Source organism: Kryptolebias marmoratus, linkage group LG18 (genome assembly GCF_001649575.2).
Source record: "Kryptolebias marmoratus isolate JLee-2015 linkage group LG18, ASM164957v2, whole genome shotgun sequence".
NCBI lineage: Eukaryota > Metazoa > Chordata > Actinopteri > Cyprinodontiformes > Rivulidae > Kryptolebias > Kryptolebias marmoratus.
Genome location: NC_051447.1, coordinates 18,695,583 through 18,707,086, shown reverse-complemented (window position 1 = coordinate 18,707,086; position 11,504 = coordinate 18,695,583). Strand labels below are relative to the sequence as shown.

At 45.8% G+C, this 11,504-nt stretch overlaps 2 protein-coding genes across 2 annotated transcripts in view; one reads left to right on the top strand and one right to left on the bottom strand.

Annotated features, from left to right (window-relative positions):
- LOC108250921 (synapsin-3) overlaps positions 1-11,504 on the bottom strand; it is a gene marked incomplete at its 5' end in the record, with an annotated part of 86,268 nt that overhangs the window by 45,465 nt on the left and 29,299 nt on the right.
- LOC108248565 (metalloproteinase inhibitor 3) overlaps positions 2,766-11,504 on the top strand; it is a 17,919-nt gene continuing 9,180 nt past the window's right edge. The window contains exons 1-2 of the mRNA XM_017437416.2: positions 2,766-3,016; positions 10,246-10,328. Coding sequence (XP_017292905.1) covers positions 2,884-3,016; positions 10,246-10,328 — 216 coding nt within the window. The 5' untranslated portion in view covers positions 2,766-2,883. The remainder of the gene's footprint in view (positions 3,017-10,245; positions 10,329-11,504) is intronic.

The window sequence follows — 11,504 nt, the reverse complement described above, 5'->3', positions numbered from 1 at the left end:
TGGTCACGAGCTTTGGGTAGTGACCGAAAGAACGAGATCGCGAATACAAGCGGCTGAAATGAGTTTCCTCCGCAGGGTGTCTGGGCTCTCCCTTAGAGAGAAGCTCGGTCATCTGGGAGGGACTCAGAGTAGAGCCGCTGCTCCTCCACGTCGAGAGGAGCCAGTTGAGGTGGCTCAGACATCTGGTGAGGACGCCTCCTGGACGCCTCCTGGTGACGGCCCACCGGGAGGAGGCCCAGAGGAAGACCCAGGACACACTGGAGGGACTGGGAACGCCTTGGGATTCCCCCGGAGGAGCTGGCCCAAGTGGCTGGGGAGAGGGAAGTCTGGGTCTCCCTGCTGAGGCTGCTGCCCCCGCGACCCGACCCCGGATAAGAGGAAGAAGATGGATGGATGGATGGATGGATGGATGGATGGATGGATGGATGGATGGATGGATGGATGGATGGACTTCAGTTTGGGGAAAACAGAGTTTACAAACAGCAGGACTGATAGCAGCCATAACCAAAGTAACCCTGAAACGACTCCAGTCTCTCTCGTGGTTGTGGAGGAGTTGTGGCCCACTCTTTTTTCCATCATTGGTTTCTGCTCAGCTCTCTGAGGTTCTGGTTCTGGACCGTTCTGTTGCAGATTAGCTGCTGTGTTTGGGATCATTGTCCTGTTTGGTCGGACAGATGGCCTCACATCTGACTCCAGAACCAGCCCAAACCATCAGCCCTCCACCGCCGTGCTGACAGCTGGGATGGAGCGACTGTGCCGCTCCGCTGTGTTTAATTTTTTTATGTTATGGGTAAACGTCTCCCCTTTGGTCTCATCTGTCCAACCTGTAAAACTGACTGAGTTAGAGGTCTTTTTGTGTCAGCTGAGGTCGATAAACCGTTCGATTAGAATGTGTTCAGTGGTCAGAGACAGGCAGATACATGATCGCCCGCTCTTTAAGGCAAAGTGTTGCACCAAAGCATCCCTTCCTGCTGCGGTTTGCTTCGTTTTCATCAAACTCCCGCCGACACGTCGCGGAGGACAAGGTTAACTTGTTGCTTTCTGTCCAGATTAGAGAACGAAAACACAGCTGACAGCAAAAAAGTGGAGCAAGTTCAAGTTCATTTAACTCTTTTTTTTTTTAAATACACTGAACCAGAGAAGGAAAGAGCCTGAACTAAATAAAACGTATTTTCTGTGAACGTCCAGCACGATGCTGAAGATGCTGAAACTTCTTAAGGCCAGATGTCGAGCTAAAAGCTAACACTTTTAAATCATCCTTTAACTACTTTTAGCTTCTAGCTTGCCTTTATTACTTTTAGCTTTAGCTAACCTTTTGATATGTTTGGTTTTTAGCTACTTCTTTCATCAAGCCTGCCTTTTGATGCATTCAGCTAGCTTTCTGCTGCTTTTAGCGATCCCATTGTTACTTTAGCTTTTAAAAAGCCTTTTGCTACTTTTAGTTAGCCTTTCATTACTAATAGCTGTCGCTACCCCTTTGTTGCTTTTAGCCAGCATTTTACTACCTTAAGCTTTTAGCTAGCCTTTTGATATGTTTAGTTTTTAGCGACCGTTCTGCTACTTTTAGCTGTATTTTACTACTTTTAGCTTCTGCTACTGCTATCGTCAAGCTTGCCTTTTGATGCATTCAGCTAGCTTTCTGCTGCTTTTAGCGATCCCATTGCTTCTTTAGCTTTTAAAAAGCCTTTTGCTACTTTTAGTTAGCCTTTCATTACTAATAGCTGTCACTATGCCTTTGCTGCTTTTAGCCAGCATTTTACTACATTAAGCTTTTAGCTAGCCTTTTGATATGTTTAGTTTTTAGCGACCGTTCTGCTACTTTTAGCTTTTAGCTAGCCTTCTGCTACTTCATCATCTGCAGAGATTGGACATTTGATAGCATAGCATTCCTTGAAAGAAATTAAAATCGAGACAATCTTACGTTGCAGCTGTTTTGGTTAAACCTTGACAATGATGTCATGCGTGATCTGACCGACTCTCAGCTACTACCACGCTAAACTTTAGCTCAATAGCTATAAAACCGACTGAGTTACAGACATTTACTTGTTTGCTAATATTAATTAGCCGCGGCGGACATCTTGAATTGGTTGTAGACGTGCGTCTGGTCACTACATCCTGAAAGTTTCATTAAAACTCATCCATATTTTGCTAACAGACAAACAGGTTCGACGCCAACATTAAAAGCCAGAATTTTTAGCTAAATTAATACAAAAGGTGCAGCATGTTTGGGATGACTCTCAGCTACTACCACACCAAGTTTTAGCTCAATATCTGTAAATCTGACTGAGCTACAGCCATTTATTTGTTTGCTAATGTTAACAAGCTGTGAAAGTTTCATAAAAATCCGTCCCGTGGCACATGAGATATTTTGCTAACAGACAAACAAACTCATACAGATAGTTATTTATATCTGATGTGATTCTTGTTAAATTTTCAGCACGTGGTCAAAAAAACACGGTACATTTATGTTTTTTTCCTGCAAGAATTTGTCTAAATTTTACATTTTTCTTCAAGTTCTAGTCATTTTTCACACTTTGTAGGTGAAAGGAATTAAAAATGAGCACTTCCACATTTTATCCAGTATGTTTTAAACAAAAATAAATAAATAAAAACTGGTCAAACTGTGGGGTGGAAAACAGACGAAGCGGCTATGTCATCCTCATTTCCGAGCAGCATCACGCCGCGCTCTGATTGGCTGAGTCGCGGAGGGGGCGTGGCTCCCGCCGTATAAGACCGTCCGCTGCTCCTCTGCGCGAGCACAACGGTTCGGCTCGAGCGACGGGAACGCGGCAACAGACTGTCAGAACCGGAGTTGGGTTTTGTGTTTTGTATTTTTTTTTTCGACTTCCAGCCGAGACAGACGCACAGCGGGACTTTGGAGCCATGCAGCCCGTGTTCCAGCAGCACCTGGTCGGCCTGCTGCTCGTCGTCAGCAGCCTGCAGGTTCCCCGGCTCGCGGAGGGCTGCTCGTGCGCCCTGACGCACCCGCAGGACGCCTTCTGCAACTCCGACATCGGTGAGTTTATCCTACATCTGCACTCCTCTGATTCTGGAAGGAGCTTAAACTTTAAATCGGGCTCCAGATACATAATTTAATTTAATTTTCCGAGCGCGCGCAAAACTGCAAAAACTCCTATTCATCCATATGTGTCTGTTAGCAAAATATCTCACAAACCAATGGACGGATTTCCATGAAACTTTCAGGAAGCGATCACTGGATGTATATCTACAACTCATTAACCTTTGGTGTAAACCCAACTCAACATGGCCGCCACAGCTAACTAAACGTACAAAACACAGAAATGCCTACAACTCTGTCAGATTTACAGATATTGAGCTGGAATTTGGTGTGGTAGTAGCTGAGACTGATCCCCAACTTGTGCTCTGGTTGAGCGAGATCTTCATTCAGAACTTCACCGTTAACAGTTGGCGTCAACTTTTGTTTGTCCGTTAGCAAAATATCTCACGAACTACAGGACATATTTTAATTAAACTTTTGAACTCAACTCAAGTTAGGATGACCAACACACGCGGCTGGACTTAGAAAACACAAAAAATGGTTATAACTCTGTCAGATTTACAGATTTTCAGCTAAAATCTGGTGTGGTAGTAGCTGAGAGTCATTCACAACACATAACAGATCTCATAGCATTACATGTTTGTTTGGTTTTTTTTTAATGTTTGACCAAAACAGCTTTAATTTTTTAACCTGGCATGAAAAGCAGCGGGTGATAAGCAGTTAGAAATGCTGACATTTTTATGAAATTAAAGAGGCGGTCGCTTTAAATAAGTTGTAGTAAAACTAAGTATTAAAGTAAAAAAAAAAAACTGCCAGCTATGTGTGTTCGTTTACCTAAAGAAACAGCCGAAGTTAGAGAAAACTGGTCAAACTCACCGATATTTGTTTATCTGAGACCACAGCCACATTTGTTTACATTGACTGCGGGCCTGCATTTCAGAATTACATGACATATATCTGAAGGGCTGTGGGAGTAAACTCCTTCAAACTGCGCCTCGGTGCAGTTCAGGACTGTAGTTTTAATGATGTATGATAGTAGTTTCTGTTCACAGGAAGTCCCTTTAATGAGCCGAGCTCGTTTAGACAAATTAGAGGAAATTCTGTGCGATCTGCTCCGGTTCGAGCCGGATTGACTTTTTTCCTGTTTCTGCGAAGGAAGACATCCCAGAAGGGCTGTGAGCTCGACCCCGAAGTCGCTCTGACGGACCCGTTTCTGGATCTTTTTACCTCACAAGCGTGTCCTCGTTTCTCAGTCATGTGCAGCTCGTGCTCTGCGTGGGTTTGAATAATAACGTACCTGCCGCTGCTCGCCAGCAGAGGTCTTTAATAAAGAAAAAAAACTCTTGGCTCGACGATTTAAATCCAAAAACAGCAGCTTTACTGTCATCCGATCTTCCTGTTCCTTTGTGTTCAGAGTTTAAATACAAACCCATCAGAGCCTTTATTTTGAAACATTTTACAGATCGTTGTCAAAGCTGACCTCACATGTTCGGCTGTTAGAGCAACAATAATCTCTTAGCTACGGTGCGTTCACTGACCAGATAGAGATTTTTGGACCGGTCCGTCTGTGGTCAACATGAGAACCAGACAGGATCCGAGGATCCTGAGCAGAAACTCAAATCAGCGACAGTTTGTCCTCTCTAACTGCATCCATATCTGTCCTCTTTGTCTCTAACATCCTTCTGTCCCTCCTCTGGACATGTCCAAACAGTCTCTAACTTTATCTCCCAGTCCTTCAACCTGTGCTGGACCTCTGATGTCCTCATTTCTGATCCTGTCCATCCTTGTCCCGCCCGAGAAGAACCTCAACATCTTCAGCTCTGCCACTTCCTGTTCTGTCTCCAAACCAACATGGCCGCTCTCACCGCTATCTGTAAACCTTTCCTTTGACCTTTGCTGCCACCCTTTTGTCCTCCATCCACTCCCCGTCCTCCGGGACAGTGGACCCAAAGTCCTTGAAGTCCTGCACCTTTGTGACCTCACTGTTCCACCTGCCTCCACCTCTCCAGGCTCTCTTCCACCTGTTCCTTGTTCTCACCACAGATCACATCAGTCCTGTCCTCACCTGTTAGTCTGTCCATCACCAGAGCAAACAGGAAGTGGCTCAGAGACGATCCTTAGGTAGAAAGTTTATGTTTAGCTGAGGAAACGTTTGAGTAACCCTGTTTTGAAAGGGGAAGTTTCTCTCTCTTACCCTTTGGTTCCTCAGTTTACAACCAGGTTGTTAAAATTCTGCTTTCTTCGGTGCTTTTTACGGCCCTTCAGAAGTTTATTTAGCTCCCGTCTTTGTCACCTTCTGGAATTACCCAGAGTACAACCTGGGACTGACTTCGGTGATCAGTTCTGCTCTGAATGCTTGACGTTCCTCTCTGAAATTCTGAAACACTGGAAGGCCAAGGAGTCCATGCAGGTCTTGAATAAAGTGGAAATCCTGTTCTTTAAACTTCAGAAGCAACAAATGTGAACTGAACCTAAAACGAGCAAAAAAAACTAAAAAGGTACGAGGATGAAACGCGAATGTGACGAGAGAGAAAGCCTGTAATTTTCACTGTCTGCTTCAAAGTCAACAAGTCTGGATTTTCCAAATTTAAGACCAGCAGCGGAGTTCAAAGCTTGTTGTTTTTTTTTCTCTTGGTCCTAACCTATAATCAGCCTCAGGCGCTCCGCTGGATAAAATACCTTTTTTAGAGAGAACATTTAGGAGCATCAAGTCCAATAAAAGCAAAGTACGTGAAGTCCTAACTACTGTTTTAAGTTCTGCCGGATTCCATCGCCGTCTGACCTGGAAAAGCTCCGGCACGTCCTGCCAGTACTGGTTTTAATGGCTACCGCGGTCAAATCTCTGACGGTTAGCGTTACCTTTTTTAAAACTAAAGGTCTATTCTTGCAGGAATAATCATCTGATGGTTTAGAAATGAAGATTTGATCACATCTCATGTGGTCGAACTCAGAGGATGTGTTGTAATCGACCCAATTTTAGCTCATTGTCTGTAAAATCGACTGACTTGTAGCAATCCTTGTGTTTGCTAAGGTCCGCTAGCTGTGGCGGCCATCTTGAATCAGTTTGAGCCCAGAAGGCAACCAGCTGTCGGCGTTAGCGACTGGAGGAGGCGATGGGGGATGACTCTCAGCTACTACCACACTGGTATCTGTGAAACCGACTAAAGTACAGCCGTTCATCCCAGAATATTAAAGCTCCTGTGAGCCAACACTTGTTAGAGATTTTTATTTGGAGCCATCAAGAATGTTTGAAGTTTAGTCCTGCTTTATATTTATTGGTAAAAAGGCGTCTTGACTTAAATCCGGGAGGCTGAAGGGTCACTTCTGGCCCTCGGGCCTCATATTGTGATCCAAGCAACAGACTCCTCCTGGTATCAATGAAAACGGCACATCCCATCATGAGTTGTGGAGTACTGCAGAGATTGTTGACGACCTGAGCAGGGTCCAGCCATCCCATAATAAGCTGCATTATGTAAGAGGGGGGCTGGATCTGCAGTTTTTTTTTTCCCGAAAGCGAGCTGAAATACGGCGAGATGTCAGAGGGTCTGGATTCCACACGAGCCTGAGATGTTTGTTCCCTGAGCCGGGCAGATCGAATGTCCGGCTCCCCCCCCTCCTCTTCCTCCTGCGAGCAACACACGGCCCCTCAGTGTTCACGGCTTCAGGAGGGGGGGGGACCGGGACCCAGAACCGTACACAGACACTAAAACTAAAACAGGGAGGTAACAACTCGGTCACCTTCAGGGGGTGGAACGGACTCCCGACTCTTCATCTGCAGCAGGTTTCAACTTGGAAAACGTTCATATTAGAGCTTTCTGTTCTAATCCAGGTAACTAAAGCCCCTTTTCCACCGGCTCTAAAGATCCCGGCTCCACTCTACTCAGCTTGCTTTGCGCACGTTTCCATATGCATTTTTTTGAGGCCGGTCCCTGCTTCTTTGGTCCCTGCTTTGGAGCAGGGCCAGCCGGGTGGGCGGCGCAAGCTTAGCTCCTGTTCACTCATTGGTCGTGGGTGTGGCCAGATGCAAGCATAAAGAGCGAAGGTAGGAATATAACCAACAGCGTTAGCTTACCCTGCAGCATTTCTGCCGTCTGTCCCCCAGCTGAAGGTGCTGTAAAGCCTGAAATCTCCAGCGGATAACAGCTGTCCTACTCCGCGCAACAATGGCGGCATCCAGAGCATTTCTTCCACTGCGCCTCTCTTCCTGAAGTCTCAGGAGAATCCCCATAAGTTTAAAAAACAGGAACAACACAGGGCCAACGTTGTCCATAGCGCTTTAGTTGTTTACACAACTTTCGCTAAGTTTCGGTAGGGCACCCCCCGTGCCACGGCCCTTCCCCCCGCAACACGAGGAGGCGTTCCTCTGCTACCAACCAAACTGGCCGGTGTGAACGCGATGCATTCTTTATAGAGCCGAGCCGAGCAGAGCCGGACTTCTGAATTAGAGCCGGTGTAAAAGGGGCATAACCAACCAACCCACAGCTGCATCACGGACGCCGGACCTCAGGGACTTGCTGCCATTTCGTTACAGATGGCAGATCCTTCGGGTTGTTTTGGGCTGCCATCTTAACTGGGTCGGCGTCGAAAGAGAGGCGTTCATCTCAAGGGACTTCCTGGTTAAATAGAAGTTAAATAAATAAACCCAACACAGCCATCTCTGGTACTTCCTGTAGATTTCGATCTGAGATGGTCTGGTTCCCGCCTAAAAGAGCTCAAACATTTTCAAGGGGAGTTCTGTTGAAAGATTGTGATCAGTTAGTATCTTACCTGTCGTAGATGGCTCTTTGAACGACCTAAATTTGGAGAAATGGAGCTGAAGTCTGACTGATGAGCAAACTGATACTTTCTACGTCCCCGAAAGTTGTTAAATGTAAATAAAAACGGAATGCAACGGTTTGCAAATCTCATAAATCCAGATTTTATTTACGGTGGAACATAGTAAACATCAAATGTTTAAACAATCTTGTTTTTTGACCCAGGGGCAACAAAAAGCTGTGAAGTGAGTGGAGCATTTTAGAAGTAAAGATGGGCAGAGGTTCACTAAACTGCATCGTCTTCAGCTCGTAAAATCCTCCAAAGATTCAACGAATCTGGAGAAATCTCTGAGGTCAAGGCTGAAAGTCGACGCTGGATGCTTGTTAATCTGGGTTTAACGTCCCGATCGAAGGCATGAAATAAACCAGGTTTAGTTTGTTTTTTTCCGTGCCTGGCCATGTCTCGCCCTTCTCCTCCTCCTCTTCCTCCCACCTGACGACTTCCTGCGCGCTGAAACCAGCCGCCTATACGCCGCCTCGCTGCCTCCTCTTCGCGCAGATGAGTAACCCCATCCCCCGTCATGCCTGCCGTTTGTCACTTTGGATTTAGGCTGAAAGAAATGTTCAGGCTTTTGTAATCCCTGCTCTTGGCAGGAGACGCCGGACGAAGAATGCGTCCGCGTCGTTTGTTCTGTCAGGGCCTCCCGCTCCCGGAGACGTGAGGGGGGCGGCTCGGTCGGACTCAAACCTCCGAGCTGAGTTGTTGTTTTCCGACGACGTGGAATCCCATGAAAACTGTTAAAGGTTTAAAACCGAAAACAACCATCCCATGTTGAGAAACGGAGCTGAAGGATTGGGTCATGACTCTCAGCTACTACCACACCGAACTTCAGCTCGGCGTCTCCAGGATTGAGCTGAACTTCATGGCTGCCGTTAGCTTCTAAAAACACCAACAGGACGTTTCCCAAAGCCCCGCCTTCTCTGGACCCGAGCTTTCCTGTTTTTTATTTTATTTTTCCCAGGCTCTCTCCTTCTGCAGACAAGCTTTTTTTTTGTTTTAAACCTTTTTGTTACTTTTAGCTACCATTTTGCTGCTTTTTGTCAGTGTTTTGCTATTTTTAGCTTTAAGGTTTCCTTTTGCTGCTTTTAGTTACCATTATGCTACTTTTAGCTTCTTGCTAGCCTTCGCTGCGTTTACCTAGCATTTTGTTACTTTTAGTTAGCCTTTTGCTGCTTTTAGCTAGTATTCTGTTCCTTTTAGCCATTAGCTCGTGTTATGCTCCTTTTAGCCTTTAGGTCGTGTTATGCTCTTTTCAGCTTTTAGCTAGTGGTCTGCTCCTTTAGCTTTTAGCTAGTGTTAGCTTGTTATAGCTTTTAGCTAGTGGTCTGCTCCTTTTGCCTTTAGCTAGTGTTGGCTCGTTATAGCTTTTAGCTAGTGGTCTGCTCCTTTAAACTTTAGCTAGTAGTCTGCTTCTTTCAGCCTTTAGCTAGTGTTGGCTCGTTATAGCTTTTACCTAGTGGTCTGCTCCTTTAGCTTTTAGCTCGTGTTCTGCTCCTTTTGGCCTTTAGCTAGTGTTAGCTCGTTATAGCTTTTAGCTAGTGTTCTGCGTCTTTCAGCCTTTAGCTAGTGTTCTGCGTCTTTCAGCCTTTAGCTAGTGGTCTGCTTCTTTAGCTTTTAGCTTGTGTTCTGATGGATGCTCAATAATGCAGGTGGATAAATCTAAGAAAGATGAAATGTTTCAACAAAGAACCCGTCCAGAGGAGTTGACTCAACCTCGTTGGATTTAGCTAATATTCTGCTCATTTTAGCTTTCAGCTAGTGTTCTTCTTTTAGCCGTAACTCAGCTTCAGCTTCTCCAGCAGTCCTTTCCTCTGCAGATGTGATCTCTCCAGCTGTTGATCCTGTTTTCTAATAAAAATAGCTCTGGTCTGTTTTTAGCGCGCTCCTTGAATCTGAGTCATGATCTCCGGAGGATTATTTAAATAAACTCTCGGTACTTCATGTCCAGAATAAATCTGCGGTCTCGGCTTTCGGGTGGCCGTGCTGCGGCTACTTCCTGTCTGAGTTTCCGGATTCCCCCCCCCCCTTCGCCGGCGGGGCGAACAGAAGGCGCCTCGCTGCTCTGGAGAACGTGAGCCCCGAAGAATGTGGGGAAGGAAATTCCACTCGAAGATAAACGGTTTCGGTTGTGTCTGTCAGGGGTTGAACTTCAGAGGGCTGGCGTCGTATGCAGGACCCGCAGATCCAGCTGGGTCCACGTGAATCCTGGTTCCGGGTCACAATAAGCTCCTTCAGTCCAGCAAACAAACCGAAGCCTCTGGCAGGCGTTTACCTGGATGTGGCTCCAGGACACAGATACGATCTCTGGCGCTAATAAGGACTGTTATGGCGTCTAAAGTCTTCAAACATAAAACGCTGAGGTGAAGTTTTCCCTCTGACCAAACCTAACATGGCCGCCCTTGTCTTCACAGTGATCCGAGCGAAGGTGGTGGGGAAGAAGATGCTGAGCGACGGGCCTTTTGGAACAATGAGATACACGGTGAAGCAAATGAAGGTCAGTCTGCTGCTTTTCTTACTTTAATCCAGATTTAGCTTCTGTTCGTCTGTCTGTCAGCGAAATATTTCAGGATTTTTAACGAAAACCCAGAAAGCCATCATTGGATCTACGCCGAGAACTGATTAACGCAACAATTTTACCAATATTGAGATAAAATTGGGTGTAGTAGTAGCTGAGGGTCATCCCTAACACATACTCAGAGCACCAAGTGATCCCAATTTGGTGTAACATCATTTCTCAACATAGTCTTAGTCTTTGTCAACCAAGCTAAGTCAGAATAATGCAGATTATTCGCCTCATGTTGGACAGATTGTATGCAGTCCAACTAATGAGCTGCTTGTTTTGTTATAAATTGTAGTTTTCCTAAATAAATCTATTTTAAAAAAGGCCTATCCTTCAAGTGCAGTCCGAACCGTACATAAACAGGAAAAAACTTGGACTTCAACGCCAAAAATGGCCACAAAATTAGCCGACATGTCTGCAAATTTCACTTTGTCGAAAAGTAAGACAAAGAAATGGGAGCCGAGCAGAAAAAGGGCCAGATCAGCTCGAAGGATGGCTCCAAAAACGACTGTTGGTTTGTAAAAACCACTGGTTGAAAGCCTTAATTTGCTCTGGATATTAGAACCTTACAATTAGAGCCGACCCTAAACCAGAGTCTGCTTCATCAGCTTTAACTTTTAACTCCGAGCAGGATCATCATTTATAGAAATAGAATTTTTAAACCACCGTTCGCCCATACGCATCTACGACCAGTGCTGATTTACTTTTATATTGGCCAACTTTTCCTGATGGATCTGCTCATGCATTTTATTAAATTAATGGTTAATGGGACCATGTTAAGTCCCTGTTGGACCGGTGTCAGAGCTTTGCCGGCAGTAAGTCGGACTCGTTTCCAGTGAGAGTTGGACTACGCCAAGGTTGCCCTTTGTCACCGATTCTGTTCATAACGTTTATGGACAGAATTTCTAGGCGCAGCCAAGGTGTTGAGGGGATCCGTTTTGGTGGCCTTAGGGTCGTGTCTCTGCTTTTTGCAGATGATGTGGTCCTGTTGGCTTCATCAGACCGTGATCTACAGCTCTCACTGGAGCGGTTCGCAGCCGGGATGAGGATCAGTGCCTCCAAATCCGAGCCGGAAAAGGGTAGAGTGCCTTCTCCGGGTCGGGGAAGATG